Source organism: Sarcophilus harrisii, chromosome 4, assembly GCF_902635505.1.
Source record: "Sarcophilus harrisii chromosome 4, mSarHar1.11, whole genome shotgun sequence".
In the NCBI taxonomy this organism is placed as follows: Eukaryota; Metazoa; Chordata; class Mammalia; order Dasyuromorphia; family Dasyuridae; genus Sarcophilus; species Sarcophilus harrisii.
Genome location: NC_045429.1, coordinates 35,894,353 through 35,916,431, shown reverse-complemented (window position 1 = coordinate 35,916,431; position 22,079 = coordinate 35,894,353). Strand labels below are relative to the sequence as shown.

At 34.4% G+C, this 22,079-nt stretch overlaps 1 protein-coding gene across 2 annotated transcripts in view; it reads left to right on the top strand.

Annotated features, from left to right (window-relative positions):
* PKN2 (protein kinase N2) overlaps nt 1-22,079 on the top strand; it is a 167,775-nt gene that overhangs the window by 80,064 nt on the left and 65,632 nt on the right. For both annotated transcript variants that reach the window (XM_031969379.1, XM_031969380.1), the window contains exon 3: nt 12,002-12,156. In XM_031969379.1, coding sequence (XP_031825239.1) covers nt 12,002-12,156 — 155 coding nt within the window. The remainder of the gene's footprint in view (nt 1-12,001; nt 12,157-22,079) is intronic.

Below are 22,079 nucleotides of genomic sequence, written 5' to 3'. Positions count from 1 at the left end.
CAGCTGTGGAGGCTCACGGAGAATTGACCTGTCCCTTAACAGGAGAGGAAGGAAAAGATTCCAAGTATCAGAGAGCCATTTGAAAGGCATAGATAGAATAATGTCACTAGTTCAGAGAGTGTTTGGAGGGGGAAGTAAAAATTAAGAAGATTTAAAAAAGGTAGGAAGAGGGCAGTTTCAAAGGAAATATAATTTTGTGATATCCTTAGAACAGAATATATTTTTCTCTTAGAAATAGTTATAAATAGGAACTGTTTAATGATAACATTTTAAATTTGGTTTTAGACTTATTTAGAAACAAATACCCTACAACATTTATTCTATCTTCTATCCTTTTATAGAAATAGAATTATAGAAAAGTAAGTTTTATAATACCCCTAGTAGTTTCCCAGTGAAGACTTCCAATGAATGGACGTGACCCTTTTCAACGAGATGAACCAAATCAGTTCCAATAGAGCAGTAATGAATTGAACCAGCTACACCCAGTGAAAGAACTCTGGGAAATGAGTATGAACCACTACATAGAATTCCCAATCCCTCTATTTTTGTCCACCTGTATTTTTGATTTCTTTCACAGGTTAATTGTACACGATTTCAAAGTCGGATTCTTTTTGTACAGCAAAATAACTGTATGGACATGTATGCATATATTGTATTTAACATGCTTTAACATATTTAACATGTTTGGTCAACCTGCCCTCTGGGGGAGAGGGTGGGGGGAAGGAGGGGAAAAATTGGAATAAAAGGTTTTGCAATTGTCAGTGTTAAAAAATTACCCATGCATATAGCTTGTAAATAAAAAGCTATTAAAAAATGCTGATAGGAACTTTACATTTTTTCCCCCAGTGTAATTCTTTAAATTATTGGGATAGCAAAGGATCATTAAATAGTTTTTTTGTTGAACTGAAATCTGCTTCACTAAGTCTAATGCACTTTTGTCTATATTTTGCCTGTTATTGCAACATAAAGTGAATTAACAGCCCTTTCAGTATCAATACTGAAGTCTAGTTAATAGTGTTGCTTAATACATGTGTTTTCAAGAATTATACCTTATGTATGAGTTTTGCAGACTGGCTGTGGAACCTTGGTTACCATTGCAACATTATTTCCTTGGGAATGTGCATTCAGAATCCAAAATGACTTAAGGATTTACTTTCGGAAAACTATCCTTTTTCAGAAGTTGAAGATTGCCTCTATACATTCTGATCTTCAAAGCTCCTGGTTTGGCATTTTTCTTGTGCAACATTGACTAATAAACACCTGTAGGTCTCATTACTCTTTGCTGCTGATGTATAAAATTCTGCCGATCATGCAAAACATGTTGGAAAAGGTACAGCCAACAATCCATATCCAGTTTTCTGCTTCAGTACCTTACCTTACAATATTCTGCTCTCAGTTACACTTTATAGGAATTCATTGGTTACAGGTCACCTATCTTTTAAAAGATAGAAAACAATACAATATGAAAATACAAGAAAATGTATACTTGAAAGTGCAGTAAGTGAAACTTTTAGTTGAGAGAAATTTTTTTTAAGGTTGGGGTAATTAGGAATACAACTCTTCAAGAGTATACCATATTTTCTTTTATTGTACTTTCATTCCTTTACAAACTCTTGATATATTTCTAACTGTAGGCAGTGTTCTCCATCGGCACCTCATTGAAAGATTAGATCATAGTTTTGCTTGGAACCATTGAGGATGTTCACATGCCTTTAACTTTATTTTCTGTGACTCAGAATTTAAAATAGAAATGTCCATTGCTGTTGAAATAACAGATAAAATACTAGAAATAGAATATACATAATAGGATGTAGTTTTATGAAAATCGTACTGGATTGGGTATTAGAGGAATTGGGTTGAAATCTTGGTCTTGACCTAGTTGCTTCACTGCCCTGGCTTTTTGTTTTCTCATCTTTAAAATGTTTGGGGTCTGGACTAAATTACCTGAAGTTTTTTCTGCCTTTAAACTATGATCCTTTACAAATAGATGCTTCATGTGTTTTCATTGAAAACTACAATCTTCTTTTTCTAGGGAAAAAGAGAACTCTGCTTAATGTTTCTATATTTCATTCTGTCTTATGTAAAAAAGAGTGTCTTGTTGCTATGTGGTTAGGAAGAAAGTACTTGTGTCCTCTTGAAAGCCTTGATGAATTGCTACTAGGAACAGAGGAATAAAGAAAGCATGTTATGGACCTTGTATTTCTTATTAGGAATGGTAGGGAATGAGATGAAGAGAAATAAATAATTTAAGATAAAATCAAAATAAACTTACCAAAATCCTCTATTTTATTAAATATTCATTTTTTTGCCTTGATGTGTTTCCATAGAGATTAGGCCTATAGTAATTGGAATGGTCTCAGAGCATGTGTCTCCTGACACAAATATAATATCCACTAGACAAAATTGAGTTAATCAAAGGGTACTTGCTGGTAATTGAATAACAAGGAATCAAACCACAACACACAGTCAGATCTGGATTCTCCTATATTTTACTAAGCCTATTGAAAAGAGGAATACATAGTCTTTAATACCTAAAGATGCTCTTCCATATATCTATGCCACAGTTTCAAAAGAAAGCAAATCTTTTCTATGCTAATTTCTTTGGGGGGGTAGGGTAGGGAGGGAGAAGACTTGTGGCTTTATTAACATAGGTGCTCCTGGCGAATTCCTCCCACAATCAATGCAGATCCATAAGTGTTCAACAATCTATAATTCTAAGTGTTTCTTGGAAATATTGAGAAGTTAAGTGATTTATCAAGGTCACATGGCCAGTATATATGAGAACCCAGCTATTCTTAACTGATACTATTTCTCTTTATCATTCCATACTGCCTCTTAGTTTCTTGGCTTCATTGGACATTTCTAAACGTTATTTGTATAACTACTTTAGTATTTAAGCTATGTATCCCCACCAAAAAAAGAAACAAATTTTTGATCCTAGCATATGATGGAAATTATACTTAGGAAGTCCTAGCATTCATTTTGATTATATTTTTTTCTTTTTTTTAAAGGTGGTTGGGGGTGGAGCTAAGATGGCAGAGTAAAGCAAGGGCTCATCTGAGTCCTCCGAAATTTCCTTCCAAGCAACTTTACAACAATACTTTAAAATGAATTCTGGCAGAACAAAAGATCAGGGTGAAACAATTTTCCAGCCCAAGACAACTTAGCAGTCAAGCTCTCTCTCACTCAGGTGAGAATGGAGCCCTATGCAGGCCATGGGAAATGATTGAAACACTGAAAGAATCTTCCATAGCTTTAGCCCAGAAAAGTTGGGGAGAAGGAGAAAAAAAGGTACGAGGGTAAGGGTCAGACAGTTGGTTGGAAGGAAATTGCAAGACTCTTTACTTTGGTGTGGGTCTCTTACATTGCCCATAATCAGTTCCAAGTCGAAATCCCAGGATACAGAAGAACATAAACTCATTAAGTCTCATGGCCACAAAGGTACAGGAGCCCTGGTTGTAATTCCAGGGCAGAGAGAAGAGTATTTGTGGTCACTCATAGACCAGAACACAGGTCAGAATAGCTGTGACCCACCCCTCCCTTTAGATTAACCATCTTTGAAGAACTAAAACTTAAAGAGACCCCCAGAACTAACTAGCTTTAAAAACAGCAGCATGAAAAACCTGAAATTTGGGGTGCCCCTAATCACCGCCAGAACAGAACCCATCTTTAACATACATTTCAAAATGAAGAAATAGGCTTTTGTTGCCCCAAATGAAGTAAAATTGTTAAGTAGAGGGGGCAGCTAGGTGGCGCAGTGGATAGAGCCCAGAAGTCAGGAGTTCCTGAGTTCAAATGTGGCCTCAGACACTTAACACTTCACACTTCCTATCTGTGTGACCCTGGGCAAGTCACTTAACCCCAATTACCTCAGCAAAAAAAATAAATAAATAAAATTGTTGAGTAGAACTCTTACGCCTACACGCTTACATTGAAAACAAAAATTAACCTCTTTAGAAAATACTTCTAAAAGAATTTCAGTAGATTAAGAATTCATTTGTTAAAAATATAAAAAATATTTTCTGAATAGTTTGCAAGAGTAATAACTAATTTTCAGCAGAAACCTTTACATAAGATAGATGAAATTGAAAAACGAATATCGTTATTTATTAAGCTCAGCCAACAGTACACTTTTTCATTTTGAATTTAAATATCTTCATGAGGTATCTTTTTTAAAGGAAGTATCAGAGTAAACTATACTTAGATCTCTAGACCTCTGGATGTTATTTACTCATTTTCATCATGTTCAGCTTTTTTGTCACCTCATTTGAGATTTTCTTGGCAAAATTATTGGAATGGTTTATCTTTTTCCTTTTCCATTTCATTTTAGAGATGAAAAAACTGAAACAGAGTGAAATGATTGCCCAGGGTCAGTGTCTGAGACTAAATTTGAATTTAAACCTTCATGAATCCTGGCCTGGTGCTCTATCCATTGTGCCACCTAGCTACATATGAGATCTTTGAATGGCTGTATTGTAAAATTTTAAACTAAAAATTTTAAAAATAATGAAAGCTATTTCAGTCACATTGCTTTTTAAAAATACTAGTATTTTAATGAGCAAAAATCTTGCTATTAATACATATTTTAATTCATAATTTAAAAATTTTCTTTCTACTTTTATCCTGTTTCCTTCTGTAGGGGCTTCCTGGAATAGTTGTATATAAATTAAATTTGGATCTGTAATCCTACTTTAAATGCACTTATGGAAACATTTTTACTTGTTTTATATTACAATCATTTACAAATATATAACTGGTGCATTTTTTTTCCAGTATAATTTATTTCTCTGCAGTGGTATTGTTCTGAATTAGAATTCAAGTATTGAACTACCCTACCGAAAAGGAATGGTGAAAATAAATTTTATTATCCTGATAGTAAAAAAAAAAATGAATTTCATTGCTGTGCCTTAATGGACTGGAATACCTATTGATATTACTGTTAATAGAACTGCTTGGGCAGTAGTTATTAAAAACATAATATAAGCGCACAGGAATTAAATTGGGCATCCCGTATTTTTAAATCACTGCATTGCTAAAGCATTTTACATGGTTAAATTTAAAATTAAATGTTCAAAAAATGTAAATTCTTTCCTTTACATATTCAGGCTTTCATTATAACACAGATAAAAAAAATTTTAAAACTCAGTCAAACCAGCACAACTGTCATGCTTCCACCTTCACAATACCCCCTGCTTTGATCATGACACGAGAGGTCTGCTTTCCCAAGTCTCTGGGACCAAGTATGGTCATCGTACCTGTATGGTACAAACTTTGTATTATTGTTCTTTGATAGATCCTTTTTTTTCCTATACCTTGTGCTTGAACAAGTCACTTTCCTAAAGAATTTATTGTCACTCAAACTCTGATGGTGCCTGTTAATTCTACAATCAAATAGATAATCTTTTTTATCTTTTTCAGTTTTGTTATGGTTATTAACGTGATTATAAATATGTATAGATACATCACATTACTTGAAAATAAATATACATAAAGATTGTTAGGGGACAATTTGGGGACACAGTCTCAGTTTTTTGTTTTTAAATCAGTAGGATACTTAGAGCATTTGAAGGGGGTGCTTAAATTCAAAAGCATTTGAAGAGGGGAGAATTCTGGGAAGATGGGAGTGTAGATTGGTAAGTTACAAGCTCTCCAGATTTCCCCTACAAATAAAACAAATTTGCCATGAAGATCTGAAGAAAGTCCCCATAGGAAGTGCAAATACCTGGCTTCTCAGACATTTCCAGTGGGGAGTCCTAGAGTTAGCTGGTTTTGGCTGGAGCCTCCTGCAGAAACTGCAGAAACTATTACTCCTCCTTTCCTTGCCCCCCAGCTGCTTGAAGAGTTGGGGGTCTGAGGTGCTTGCACTAATACCTCTTATTTAAAAAAAAAATGAACTTGTAAAGAAGAAAGAATCCCACCGTAGAAACTTATTCTGAGAATAGGGAAGGCTGAGGTTCATCATCAGAGAAGAGGACACTGAATTTTAAAAAAGCTTCTTCCCCAAAGAGTAACATGAACTGGTTTTCTGCCCAGAGAGAATTTATAGAACTCAAAAAAGAATTTAAAAATCAAATGAGACATTGAGAAAAACTAAATAATAATAATAATAAAGACCTACAAGAAAAACAAGATTATGAAAAAAAGTTAACTAGCTAGAAAAGGAGATACAATCTCAAAGATGAAAATAATTCTTTGAAAATTAGAATTGGGTAAGATGAAACCAGTGAAGTTATGAGACCAAGAAGTAAAACAATATAAAGAATGAAAAAGTAGAACAGAATGTAAAACATCCTGTAAGAAAAATGACAGATCTAGAAAACAGATCAAGAAGAGAAAAGAAAAGAATAATTGGACTGCCTGAAAGTTGTGATTAAAAAAAGAATCTTGACACAATAATACAAGAAATAATCCAAGAAAATTGTCCTGGGGTGATAGAACATTGAGGGGAAAGTAGAAATAGAAGAAATCCACTGATCACCACCTCAGAGAGATTTTGTGTATGAAAACACACAATATTATTGTCAAATTTCAAAAATTTCCAGGTCAAAGAGAAAATTTTGAAAGAAACAAGAAAAAAAAAAACAATTCAAAAACTATCATTAGAATTGTATAGGATTTATCAGCAGCCACAATTAAAAACTGCAGACTCTGGAAGCATATCTACCAACAATCAAAACAACTAGGCCTGTGGCCAAAAATATCATCTCCAGCAAAATTATCTGTAATACTGAATTAGAAAAAATGGACATTCAGTGATCTTTGAGATTTTCAGAACTTTCTATCAGCCAAACTTGAACTTAATAGAAAATTGAACATACAATAGCCAATTTCAAAGATCATTTTCAAAGAACTCAACATGGACAAATTTATAGTCGTCGTCCCCCCCCCTCCCCGAGGCAATTGGGGTTAAGTGACTTGCCCAAGGTCACATAGCTAGGAAGTATTAAGTGTCTGAGACCAGATTTGAGCTCAGTTCCTCCTAATTTCAGGGTATATATATATATATATATATATTATATGTATTTTTAATATAGGAAGTGTATACCATATGTTTAAGATTGACATCAACAATAGGGTAACTTAAAAGGAAGATTGAGGTAGTTAAGGTAAAAATAGTAATTATGTTATATAAATGAGGTGCATAAGAAAAACAGGCATTAGAGAGGTGAGGAAGGTTTGTAGTTCTGAAAACCTACTCAAATTGGGAATAGGTTAAAAAGATCACACTGCATCTACATCATGAAGGATATAGCACCCTCTAAAATCTATAAAAGAAACAAGAGGGAGAGGGATGGGTAGATCAGGAAGCAAAGATTGTGGGGAAAAAAATCAAGGGAAGGATCTGTGGTGAAGAGGTTAAGTAATATCAAATTAAGGGGCAGAATTAAAGCAAAGAATTAGCAGGGATAAGAAAGATACATATGTATGTGTTTTTTTGGGGGGGAAGGGCAGTATATGTATGTGTATTTCTTACGGTCTTACCTTGATGTATTGATCAACGTTTTTAGTTTTTAGAAATTCTTGCAACTATGAGTGGTTTGAAATATTTTCTTTTCTCAACGATCTAGGTAAACTGGGCTGATGTGGTATTTGATGTTCAATATTAGAACAAATAAGACATGTTGAGAAGTTTTTGATAATTTGAAACAGAAGTATTTTTAGTGAGTACAGGACATTGATTCAGCTGAGTGCTCCTCTATCTCAGTGTTCTATGGTATACTGGATCATCAGGGTCCAGCTAGCTGATTGTTCTTTGTACTTAAGGTAAATCCTAGATACCAGGAAGCTTTTTAAACATTATTGATCCTTAGAATTCATAGCCAATTAAAATTTGAGGATAATTCTAATAGTTTGACAGGCAAAATTGGCTGCTTTTTTTTATGATGAAACTTTACAAGTGTAAGACTCAAAGTTTGTGTATTGTCTTTTTATATATTTTTTGTTTAGTTTTTCTTTTTCTGTTATATATTTTTTATTTATTAGATTTATTTTATTTGAAAAGTAGAATAAGAAAAGAATGCAAAACAAAAGAGAGCGTTATTATATGCCAAGCAAAATGTCAGGAAGGATTCAAAATATATAACAAGAAGTTTTCACGTTGAGAGAGAGAGAGAGAGAGTGTGTGTGTGAGTGTGAGTGAGTGTGTGTGTGTAGAAGAAATTATATCCCTGAATGTTCACTATTTCTTTACTTCCTTGTAAATTGTTCTTTGGTTTTGTGCTACGCACCTTTTTTACATTATTCTTTTTTCCCCCTTTCATCCCCACCCTCACTCTCACTCCCAAGCAAGCTACAATGAAGAAAATATATTTGTGTATATACACGTGTAAATACATACATGCATACACCCCCCATACACATGTTTCCTATCCTTGCTGACTAAATTTTGCTCTCTAATTTGCCTTGCTATTACTTAACCTCCCCTCACCCAAGAAAAATCCTCCTCCCCCTTGTCTTCTTCCCTCACTATCTTTGCTTCTCCCTCTGCTCATCCCTCCCCTCTTATTTCTTTATATATTTTGGAGAGTTCTGTACTCTTTATAGAATATATGTAGTGTTGCCTATTGAACCCAGTTCTAAAATGATTAGGTTTTCACAACTAGGAGCCCTTCTTCTCCCTCTAATGCCTCTGTGTCTGTTCTTTCTCTATACCTCATTTGTATAACATGATTACTATTTTTACCTTAACTCTGCCAAATTTTCTTTTGAGCTATTCCAATGTTGATGTGACTCTTAAGCTTCTAATATACATATATGCATATAAAAGCCATAAATTTGCCCATGTTTAAAATTTGTCCCAGTTAAAATCCTTAAAATTGATCTTTCATATTGGCTTTTATATTTTAAATTTTCTGTTAAATTCAGGTTTTGTTGATAGAAATTCCTAAAAATTATTGATCTAGGGGTTTCAAAATTTGGCAATAATATTCCTGTGTGTTTTCCTCAAAGGATCTCTTTGAGGTGGTGATAGGTGGATTTTTTCTATTTCTACTTTCCCCTCATATTCTATCACTTCAGGACAATTTTCTTGGATTATTTCCTGCATTATTGTGTCAAGGTTCTCTTTTTGGTCAGAAATTTCTGGCAGTCCAATTATTCTTATATTTTCTTTTCTTGATCTGTTCTCTAGATCTGTCATTTTTCTTATAAGATGTTTTACATTCTGTTCTATTTTCTCATTCTTTATAATCTACTTTGTTATTTCTTGGTCTCTCATAGTTTCACTGGTTTCCCCTTGCCCAATTCTAGTTTTCAAAGAATTACTTTTATTTTTGAGACTCTGTACTCCTTTTCTAATTGGTTAGCTTTTTTTCATAATACTTCAGATTAATCCCTACCCCTAGGTCTGTCTTCTTGGGTTGCCTCTGGAGGACCCCTGTTCTGCTGCAAGTCTTCTTGATTTTCTCAGGAGTCCATGTTCACCTTGAGGAACAAATTTTTTCTATTTGTGGGGGAAATCTGGAGAACTTAAAATTTAACAACCTACTCCAACATCTTCCCAAAATCCTTAGCTTTTGTATTGTTAAAATATATATATAGTAAAACCAAAATTTTATTTTTAATTTAGTATTTATTTTTTCCCAATTACATGTAAAGATAGTTTTCCACATTCATTTTTGGTTTTTGCAGTTTGAAGCATACTTCATTTTATATTTTTACTGATGTCAACATTTATTACTGAGAAGGAAAAGATGGACCAGTTTTATTATGAAGTTATCAAGATAAATCAGCATTGATACTCTTGTTACTTGAATACCAACCTGACCATAAGGATGAATGATGAAAAAATTTTCAGAGAATAATTTTGTGGGGAAGAAGGAGGTTGTTTATTTGTTTTTTTTTTTCTCTCAGTAGTATTTTATTTTTCCAAATGTATGTAAATAGTTTTCAACATTCATTTTTGTAAGACTTTGTATTCTAAATTTTTCTCCCTCTCTCTCTTACCTCCCTCCTTCTGAATCATATGCAGTTCTTTTAAACAGATTTCCATATTTCTCATGTTGTAAAAGAAATCAGATTAGAAAGGGAAAAAAAGGTGAAAATATTATATGTTGATTCACCTTCAGCTTCCATAGTTTTCTCTCTGTATGCAGATAACATTTTCCATCCCAAGTTTGTTGGAGTTGTCTTGAATCACTTCATTGCTGAGAAGAGCCTCATCTATCACATCAACATTCATTTTTGTAAGATTTTGAGTTCCAAATCCACCCCCCCCCCCCAGAAAGCAAGCAATTTGATATAGGTTAATATATTTACAATCATTTTAAACAGATTTCCTTATTAGAAATTTTGTGAAATTTATTTCACAAGATAATGCTCATATTTATCAGCTATAAAAATTTTACAAAAAAAAATTTTAATCTGAGGTAAATGTTGAAACATAGTCTTTTATTAGCCTACATATTAAATATATGTATGTGAACATAGTGACTAAATTTCATTACGATTTTCTATAAACTTTTATCTTAAGAGTATGTTTTTTTTTTGTTTCAGGAATAGCTATAATATGCTAATCTTAAATAGCAGTAATAGATATTAATTATGCTATCCTGTTTTTAAAAATCTCTTCTGTTTTATACATTTTTTTTCATATTGACAATACTGGCTTATACTAAAGTTTCTGTATTTCTAGTAAATGCAAGATTTTGTTTTCTTTATTTAGTACGGGATACTCTTGAACAGGTATTGAGATTTCAGAAAAATTTAAAGCTGAAAAAGATCTTAGAAATCGTTGAGACTTAGTTACTTCTTATTGGGAAGTAAAAAGAGGTTATAGAATATTTTTAAGGGTCACAGAGCCAGGATTTGAACTCAGTTCTTTTGATTCTCAAGTTTAGGCAAAATAATAACAATAGTAAGCACACTTTCATGTTTGCAAAATATCTGTGTGGAATCTCTTGTTCATCCTGATTCTCAAAAAAGACCAGTGACCTTATGAGGAGGATGTCTTGACTTGCTTGTGAATGAGATTGTGCTGACAGAAGTTAAATTACTTGTTCAGGGTCACACAGCCAATAAGAATCTGAAGTTGAAGTAAACTCAGGCCTTTATGCCTACAAGTACAGATCTCTTGCTACCCACATGCTTAAGGGTATCTTGCTGTAGAATAAAAAAAGTTAAAATTCGGCAATTATTAAGGATTTTGTTAGCTGCAAGGCAGAAAATGTCAAATATTTTTCAACATTATGACAAGCTATCAAGGAAGATCTGACATACTTTAGTGTGTGGCTAAAATGGATCTATCAATCCTCTTCCCTGACCCCTAGTTGTTTTTAATATTGGCACTGATCTACACAGCAGTAGCACCTGAAAGAAATTTTTGTAGAAAGACCTTTCTACAATAGAAATTAAATGAGAAAGGCTTTGAATGCCTAAAACATAAGCTCTTCCCAAGCACTATCTTTACATTTAGGTGACTTCTAGTCACAAAGTGACATTCACATTGATTTATCTAGCATTTTGTTGTGCTCCCTATGGAATTAGGTAAAGAGCATGATATTAGGTCAGTGGTTAACAAAAGACTCAGCAAATCATTTTAATTGAAAACTGGTAGTGAAGTTCATAAGAGGTTGAAAGTGAATATTTAGAACATTAGAAAAATTTATTGAATCTTTTTTTCCTTTTTCCCATCTTTCCCCTACCTTTGATGTCCCACTTTTTAAATACTTCTTGGGTGATATAAACTTATTTCATAAAGTCTTAACATCAAAGCCAATCTAATGGCTTTCTAGCTTTTTACATTTTTGTTGTACTGCAAAGCCTTGCAAATAGTAGGTACTTAATAAATGCTTGTTGAATGGGATCTGAAGTTTCAGTCAATACAAGAATCCTTTTTGTAACATCCCTGAGAAAAAATCATCTAGGAATTCATTTGCTTCCGATTGTTTATAGTTATAGAACTATTACAAGGCACACAGATGTATCCTTTGAAAGTATTATCTTACAGCGTTAGAAGATCATTAGTTTTTGAGTAAATATTTACATTTCATTTAATTCACAGATTGTCCAAGGACCCCAGATACTCCAAATAGTGATCCTCGTAGTTCTACTAGCAATAATAAATTGATGGCCTTAAAAAAACAATTGGACATAGAACTGAAGGTAAAACAAGGAGCAGAGAATATGATACAGATGTATTCAAATGGCTCTTCAAAGGTAAGTTTATTATCTACCCTAATGTAGAACTGTTATTTTAAGATATAGATCTAATAGATCTAGTATCTTATTTGAAGATTGTATAAATGGTTGAATAAATTGGTAAATAATTATATAATGCAATTTTCTCTACAGTTGTTTGAAATAAACCAAAAGTATTCACAAAACACATTTTAGCTTTTCGGTTCCATACTTAAGTGATGCAACTGATACTTTAACATCAATGTATTTAAATCTAAAACATAAAGTATGTGTCATGCCATATTGACTTTATGAATCGAACTTTGGCATTCTTTAGTAGTAACAATCAGTTCTTCTGATGCCTTTGAGTAACTTCCAATAGATGGTTGAGAATTTATGTTAGGTTCTATGGTGGGAAGTTATGATAGAACAGTAGAATAGGAAATCATCTGAACAAGTAAGGCTTACTCCACATAGAAATATCTAATACTTGTGGTGAAAATGGGGGGTGCGGGGAAGAAGAAAGAACTTTTATGTTCCCAAGAGTGTTAGGGAACTTTACTGCATAAGGTTTAGAGAATATTCCCATATCATACATGATGTATTTGAAAATTGTTTTTATTAGTCATACACAAGCATTTAACAAATGACTGTTCACTTTTGAAGAGAGGAAAATTCAGTTTGAATTATCTCAAACAACTGCATCTAGAAAACCTTAATTAGAATGGTAAAGTTTGTAGAAAATTGCTGTTGTTGGTTTAATGATCTTACAGAAATAACATGCTTCATTGTATAGAGAAATAAGTTTGTAATTGGGGAAGTGAATTCTTAACTTACCTATTTATTTTGGGATTATTGGCAAATTTTAACTTAAGCCTCATTTCATAAATAAAATAGTATTCCACTTACAAATATAGATGTAATAATTAATCTTATGTTTCTGATTTCTGAAGTTGGGATTCAAGAATTTGATAACTACACAATAAGAATTTTGCCGGAGTAGAATGTTAAAAGGCAATCTTTATCCCTATAGTTCTGTTTTAATACATGAAATATGTGTTTAGGCCAACATAGATTCATAGCTAAGTATGGAAAGGCTCAGTAAAATTGGCCTCTTGGTGATGAATTTATTGGACATGGGAAGCCATGAAACTAAAAATATAAAATAGTCATTTCTGTAGACAGAAAAATGTCTTCTATTTACAGTTTTTAAACTGCTGATAAATGAACTGTTGGCACTCAAAACTGTAATCCTTGTCTAGTGGCTAAAGAGTGAGCATACTACTTAAGATGCAGAATCCTATCTAAATGATTTTTCCTGACATTTAAGCTAGAAGAAAAAAAGTTACAGCTAAATGGAAGGATTGCTCCCAGATAGTCCCTGTACTCATCAAGAAAAGGAGTTGGTGGTATGGGTTTGATTACTAATCAAGAAGAAATGTTATTTAAATATGACATTTGGTCACCTCATTGGAGTACTCATAAAAATATTTGCAAAAATATTACCATGAGCCACTTCTGGGTCTGTATCCTAAAGCAATTGTAAAAGAGGTAAAAGGACATACATGTACAATGTGTGTAGCAGCTCTTATTTGTAGTGGCAAAGAATCAGAAAGTGAGTGGGTGCCCATCAGTTGGAGAATGACTGAATAAGTTATGGTATATGAAAGAAATGGAACGTTATTGTTCTTTAAGAAATGATGAACAGACTGATTTCAGAAAAGCCCAGAAAACTTCCATGAACTAATGCTGAATGAAACTAGAACTGAGGAGACATGGTACATAACAATAGCAAGATTGAGTGATGATTAGTATGATAGATCTAGCTCTTCTCAGCAATTCAGTGATCCAAAGCATTTCCAATAAACTTTGGATGGAAAATGCCATCTGCATCCAGAGAGAAAGAGCAAAAAAAATCACCATAGAAGTGATTGTGACTTTTGCACCAACATTAATTGCAGAGAGTAAAAAGAGAAATTCTACAAAGAAATCAATTTTACCAAAACAACAACAACTTGATAAGACCTTCCAAATTAAATCAGTACGTACCTCCTTAAAGAGGCAGATAGATTCCAGCAAACATAAGACTATTATGACTAGCATTATGCTAGACCAGGTATTTTGCTTACAAAAGGTGTAAGCTATTGTTAATAGAATCTGTTCTGGATTTCTTCCAAGTTAAAAAGGAATTCCCTCAGGATGGCAATTGCTTTTCTTACTAATGCTTCTCTTCATATGATTTCATACTTGAGGCATAAAGTCCCAGAAAATTCCCAGAAGAGCCTCCAAAAGAGAGGTATAACTTGACCACCCACATGGAGAAGATTGTGAAGAAAATCATTTGGAGGAACAACTTATATCACTTATCAGTCAGTTTGTTTTCTGGATAAATAACAATACAAATGAATAGTGAATTGGGTCTAGAATTAAATACAGGAGAATAGGCTGGATTGCTTTCAGGAAATTAAAAAGCTCCTTGTGAAGGACTCCTAATTTCCTTCAGACTTTAAAGGCCCATATTTTATACTGACAGTGTTGTATAATTGTGAAAGATCAAGCTTTCCAAAGAATTTTAAAATAATACTTGCATAAGAGGGATATCCACATTGGTGAAATCAGAGGTTCTTTGAATAATAATATTTATACTGAAGGTAATCTTGAAAATAGTTTGCTAACCAAATTACTCTCAAAACATCTAATTACCTGTTCCAACTCTTCTGTTCATCCTTCCAAGTTCATTGGTTTTTATTTAATTATCTTCAAATAAGCTTAGATTTCAGATATTTCACCAAACCTTTCAGTGTGCTAGTCTTCAATGAAATGTCTCTTACCCTACTTATTATTGCATGTATTATTTGTCCCTCAAGATCTACTGGACCATTTCCCTTTTAAGTTCCCTTTAAATCAAATGAAGGTCTTTACTCCATCTCTTATCCCCTTTCTAAAAATGCCTAAAAATTTTATCTCATAAGCAAAGTTTTCCTACTTAATTTCTTTATGTCTGGAGGCAGCATAATCTTGTGGAAAGAGCTCAGATTTAGAAAGAAGGGATCTGCTACTTACTGTAACCTCTGTGGCCTTGGTTACATTGGTTAACATCTCTGGATCTCGGTTTCATCTCTACAAAGAACTCTACAGTCTACAGGGTTGGGCAAGAGGACTTCTAAATTCTGATTCCATTTTCCCTTCCCCCATTTCTTTCTTTTAAGGGAAAACTTTGTTCTAAATTTATGAATGGTCTGCAGGAATGCTTCACTTTAGCCTCTTATGAAAAAAATAGTGAAACCCAGGCTTTCACCTATCAGCAATAAAATTGGGCAAAATGTTAAAAGGCAGAGAGACTGATTAGGTGACACTCAGGGAGATTTCTTTTGTTTATTTTTGTTTTCTGTTTCTGTAATAATCATTCTGTAATAACATTTCTGCTGCTTTTTTTTTAATTTCTAATTTCACTTACTGACTTTCCTAATTTCACTAACCAGCACAAATGATCATAGAATCGATCTAAGAGTTGAAAACAGCCTTACTGGTTTCCAATAATAATTTATTTGGGCCTTGAAGGAAAAGTGGGGATTTTAAGAAGAGGTGAAACAGAATTCATTCCAAGTATGGAGGAAAGCATCCTGATTGAATTATCATGTCCATGCTGATGATCTTCAAATTTTATCCAGCCTCTTATATGTATTATATATATATATATATAAACAGTCTGCCATCTTTAACTGCCTATTGGACATCTTGAATTGAATATCTTATAGACATCTTAAAATCAGTATTACAAAAACTAAATTCATTATCATTTTCCACCTAAATTAACATACTTCTAAACATTTCCTATTATCAACTGCACCACCATCTATACAGAGCCCTAGTATCACAATCTTGATGTCATCTTTGACTCCTGACTATCATCCATCTCCTGCCATCTCCCCTCATTCCTTTCCTGAGAAGCACTCTATTGTCTGTCAATTTCACCATTGATGTGTTTCTGTCATATGCCTTCTTTGCTATGGTACTGACCCTTGTTACCTCAATACTGGGGTATAAGGTGTGTTCCAGGAAGACTAGTGGGGCTGCTGAGCCCTTTCAGGGTTGCTTTCCACCTTTGATGTCTGTCTGATTCTGGTCTCTCTCACCTGCAGTTTCAAGAAGCTGTAGCATGCCTAGGAGCCACACCTTGGTAAACCATTTTAACTGATAGGCTAAATCAGATGGGCAGATGAGAATAATTAGTTCCAATTGCCATAAAGGCAGCTGAAGCAGGCACTGTTGAACACTTAGAGCTTCGTTAGAATTTGAAGATTCCACGGTCAAGATGAAGTCATCTTGAGCCATGATTTGTCATCTTGACTCTGTTACACCACTGAGATGTGGCAGCTTTGGAAGAAAGAGCAAGACCAACAACTTTGTGCAGCTCTGTCTCACTTAAATATAGTTTATGCACAAATCAAAAGATGTCATCCATACCATTTTACCATTTCTACCTTTCTCAAAGTTCTAAGGTAACAGGCAAGTGATGAAGCCTCAGGTATAAACTGGGAGCCATAGTTACAACTCTGTTCGCAAGGAGCCAAGGCCATAGGGTCATTTTCTTACTGGCAGTAGCAGTGGGTTTCAGCAGCCTTTCCTATGTGTCTGAGCAATCTTATAAAGACCATACTGTTCACCTCTTGATGTGAAGAAGGGGGTAGAAAAGGTACCCTAATCATTGTCTGCTTGCCTAGCCCTGGCCTGATTATTGCAGAAAGCAGAGATTCTACCCTGCAGTTGAAAGGAAAAAAATTGTTTTGCAAAGATGGTTCCACTCAACACCAGTACATAGAACACCAGAACACCAGTGCATACTTACAGACAACATTAAATCCAGTAGACCTGAAAGATAATCAGCTCTTATTGTGAGAGAACCCAATAGTTTTATTTCTAAATAACAGCTCTGAATGAAACAAAAATGGCAAATAAAAGTCAGCTAAATAATAAAGCAGGATACATGCTTTTCTGCAGTGGTTGCAGTGAAAGGGAGTGTCGAGGCTAGAGTAGATTTTGCAAAACTATCTAGTCAAAAAGTCTACCAAAATTCCCACCAAAAGGAGTGAGTAATATGGTCATAACAGTGCCATTTCCATTTTCAGGAAAATACCCTGCCATCATTATCAGTACCTATGCTTCCACAATGATAAACCTTGATATGGTCACAGAAAAATTTTAAGATCTGAAGGCCCTTATCAACTTGCCAAAAGAGCATAAACTTATAATTCTGTGACTTTAATACTAGAGTAGTTTCTAGATATAGAAGGGAGTCCTTGAGAAGAATGGAATTGGAGACAGCAATAACAGTGGTCACTTACCAATGAAACTTGTGCATCCCAAGACTTTCTTATCATACCACTTGTCTTCTGTTTACTTAAACACAATAAAACTTCATAGATGCACCTTCCTAGAAAATATTGGCAAAAATGGGCAGTAAGGAGAAGAGACAGGACAGGGAGAGTGATGAAGGCAATTTGTGATACAGAATGCTAGATTGATCATAAACTTATCCTGTCCTAATATTCATATGCGACAAGAATTGGCCCCAAGGCAAAGTGGCTACCAGAAGAGTTAATGTCAACAGACTAGAGAGCCTCTCTGAGCAGGAATATTTTATTACTAACTGGGAAGGAAAGTTGAGCTAACACATGATTGGTAATAGTGGAGCAATAAAAGGAGTGGGCAGTTTTCAAAGATTTCTTGTATAGCACTTTATTTACATTTCTGGACCAGAAAACTCACAAACATCAAGATGGTTTGATGAAAGTGATGGTGAAATTCAGTAGCTGCTAAATGAAAGATGAGAACTCTACAGGGTTTACCAGCAGGATAGTTCATTCATATCTTAAAAGGTAGCATTTAAGTTCATCAAAAGTAAAGTATGGGGACAGGTAGGTGACACAATGAATAGAGCACCAGCCCTGAAGTTAGGAGAAACTGAGTTCAAATCTAGTCTCACATGTAACACTTCCTAGCTGCGTGAACCTGGGCAAGTCACTGAACCTCAATTGCCTCAGCAAAAAAAAAAAAAAAAAAAAAAAAAAAGTAAAATACAAGTGAAACTTAGATGCAAGTTTAGTAAGAAGGCAGAGAAAATTCAGTTTTATGCTAATAGTAACAATCCAAGGCTTTGTTGATGCTCTGAAGACTATTTATGGGCCAAAGGCAGTGCATTTTAGCTTCTCATTGCTGGTGGAGCCACATTAATTAGTAATAAGAACATAATACTGGAAAGATGGGCTGAATACTTCCCAGCAGACCATCATCCATCAATACTGAAGCCATTAACTATATACCTCCAGCTGAAGTCAGTCCCTCTCTAGACAAATTTCCAATTGAATAAGAGACTTTGAAATTTTTTTTAAGCTCCTTTTATGTGGCAAAGCACCTTGTATTGATTCTATTCCAGCTAAGATTTACATGATAGGGGTAGAGGTGGGGGAGGATGTCTGTTGCTTATACAAAAGCCAGCTGAAATTTTCAGGATTACATGGCAAGAGGACATTGTTCCTCAGGTGTTCATGGACATTTTCCATTGTCTATATTTATAAAGATTAGAGATAGGGATTGTCCTATGACAATCACAGAGGGTACTCTCTCTTAGTCATTGCTGGCAAGATTTTTGCAAGAGATGTTCTTAATAGCTGATCCTTTACCTGGGATAGTCATCTACCTGAGAGCTAGTGTGACTTCAGAAAGGACCAAGGAACAGTCTGTTTGCTGCCTGACAACTCCAGGAGAAATGCCAAGAGCAGAATAGAAGTCTGTATACAGTTTTCATCAGTCTGTCCAAAGCCTTTGATACTGTCAGGAAAGCAGGCTTATGGAAAATTATATCAAAATTTGGTTGCCTGGAGAAGTTCATTAATATTGTACGTGAGTTTCATAATGGCATGATTGCCTGGGTTCTGAATAATGGATGGTGCTCTTATGTTTTCTCAGTCAACAGTGGAATGAAACAAGGCTATGTACTTGTTCCTGTTATTTTTAGCATGATGTTTTCAGCCATGTTGTCAAACACCTTCAGGGAGGATAAACATGCCATTAAGGTCAACTACCATACTGATGGTAAATTCTTTAACTTAAAAAGGCTACAAGTGAAGACAAAAATGGAGGGAAAGTTAGTGGGTGATTTTTTTTTTTTTTTGTAGTTTGAAGATTATTGTGCACTCGATGCAAAATACAACAAAGTATGGATTAGTTCTCTGTTGCTTGTGCTAATTTTGGCCTACCAATTAATGACAAAAAAACCACAGGTGTTCCATCAACCAGAACCATTCATCCATTCATGGAATCCATTCAGTTACAACAAATGGATACGTTTTGGGTTATAATGGATAAGTTCACTTGACATGGCAGTATACTTTCTAGGGATATATACATTGCTAATGAGGTTGATGCACTTAATTTTTCAGAGTTAGATCATTGTTTGAGTTGCTCCAAAGGAAAATGTGGGAGAGAAGGGGTATTATTAAGATGCCTACCAAACAAAAGACCTACAAAGCTTTTGTACTGATCTCATTGTATGCCTATGAAACCTGGATATGTAACACTACCAGTATATACGCCAAGCCAGGAAACTGAATTGCTTCCTTTTGAATTGTCTTAGGAAAATTCTAAAAGTTATCTAACAGGTTAAAATATCTAATATGGAGGTCCTTTCTTGAATTAAATTGCTAGGCATTCAGACTCTACTGCAAAGAGCACAACTTCAGTAAGCTGGCCACATTGTTTGAATGCTAAAAGTATGTTTACTTTTTTTGGAAAACTCAGAGCAAGTGGTCACATGGTGGTCAGAAACAGCAGTACCAGGACACTCTCAAGGTCTTTATGAATTTTGGAATTGATTGTATGACATTGACACAGGACGATCTGGCATGGTGTGCCCTCATCAGAAAAGGTGCTGTACTCTATGCGTAAAGCAGAATTTTGAATTCACTCAAGAAATGTGAGGTGTGCACACATTTAGTGAATCCACCCCAAATGTTCACACCTACATTTTATAGTAGAGCCATCTGAGCTCATATTAGTCTAATCAGCCACAGTTGGACACGCTATAACTTGACTCTAACATAGTGATGTTATTTTTGTCTTCTTCAAGAACAAAACCAACCTCAACACCTAAATTGTTGCAACAACCTGCTGGTAGGTCTGCCTGCCACATGTCTCTCCCTACTCCAGTCAATCCTCTACTCAGCTATTAGAGTGATCTTCAAGAAGCACAGATCTGATCATTTGCTTTTTCCTACATCATCAAATTTAAATTCCTCTATTTTGCATTAAAAATCCTTTATAACCTATTTCTTCTCTCTAACTTTTCACCTCCCAGATGATTTGCAACCCATTGACCCTGGCTTTCTTGCTGTCCTTGGAATAAGATATTCCATCTCTTAGCTCTGCACATTTTCAGTGACTGTCCCTCATGCCTGAAGTGCTTTACCTCTTCATTGACACCTCCTGTCTTCTTTCAACTATTAGGGAAAATCCTGTCTTTTATAAGAAGCCTTTTCCAAATCTCCCTTAATTCTAGTGCTTTTCTTTTGTTGATTACTTCGAGTTTATTCTGTATTTAGCTTCTTTGTAGAGAGAGGAAAGAAAGGAAACAAGCTTTTATTGAACATCTACTACATTCCAACACTGTGCTAAGTTCTTTACAATTATTACTTCATTTATACAAAGCTATTTGCTACACTATTCCTCCCCAGTTAGAATGTGAGCTTCCTGTGATTAGAGACTATTTTTTTTTACCTCTGCATCTTTAGCACTTAGCACATTGTCATATAAAAGGCACTTAAATACTTATTGATTGAATGGGAATCAAGGCAAGAGGTAAGGGTAGCAGTAGAAATAGAAAGGAAGGAAACACAAAGTAAAAAATATTAGAAGCAAAATTGGTAGTTGGTGAGATGTGAGGGATGAGATAAAAGAATTAAATATGACTTGATGACTTGGGGAGGAGTAGGAGGCATAATTCTGTCATTCATTCTGTTAGATGGAGTGTCAGGTTTGTGGGGAGGAAGATGGTTATTTCAGTTTTAAACAAAGTGAGTTTAAGTATTCTTGGGAAACTAGGCCAATATTCAGAATATACCTATATATCAAAGTATTAAATATTCTATAAATTGAAGCAAATGTCTAGTTAGGAGGCATAGTCAGCAAATTTGAGAATTGTCTGTATTCTTCTTGGTGCCAAATATTAAATGTTTTTCTAGTTTTCAGCATTTGGAAATATTTAAGCCTGGCTGCTTGGCCTGAAATACAAGGGCTTTCATTTATTAAAAAAAATAATCAAGACTGAAGCTCTTAACCAACTTTGGGTATAGGAACACAATTAAATTCAATAAAATTTATCAGCCACACCTACTCTGTGCCAGCTAGAGTTGTGTACTAGAGATATAAGGATAAACACACTCACTCCTGCCTATAAGGAACATATATTCTGCTGGGAGAAAACTACTGACTGTCTAGTGTTCCTCAGATACAGTATTCCATTTCCTGTGCCTCAGGCTTTTGTTTAAGATATCTTCCATTACGCAAGTCCATCCCCTTGTGACTATCACCATGTCAGAGTTTCTAGTTTTCTTGAAAGCTTGGTTCTTCAGGACACAGAAAAACCTTGAAAGTCCTCCATGAACTCAAGCAAAGTAAAATGTACTGTGTACAAAGTAATAGAAATGTTCTGGGATAATCACCTATAAGTAACTTTGCTATTCTCAGCAATATAGTGATCCACAACTACTCTGAAGAACTTATGATGAAAAACCCAGAGAAGAATTGAAGCATACTCTCTCTTTTTAAAAAAAAAAATTTTTTTTAAAGGGATTTTTGTTTTTTTGTTTTTAGGGGGAAGATCTTTCACAACATCACTTTTATGAAATATTTTGCATAACTTCACATGTAGTTTCTTAGTGGGGGTTGGGAATAGGGGAGAGAAG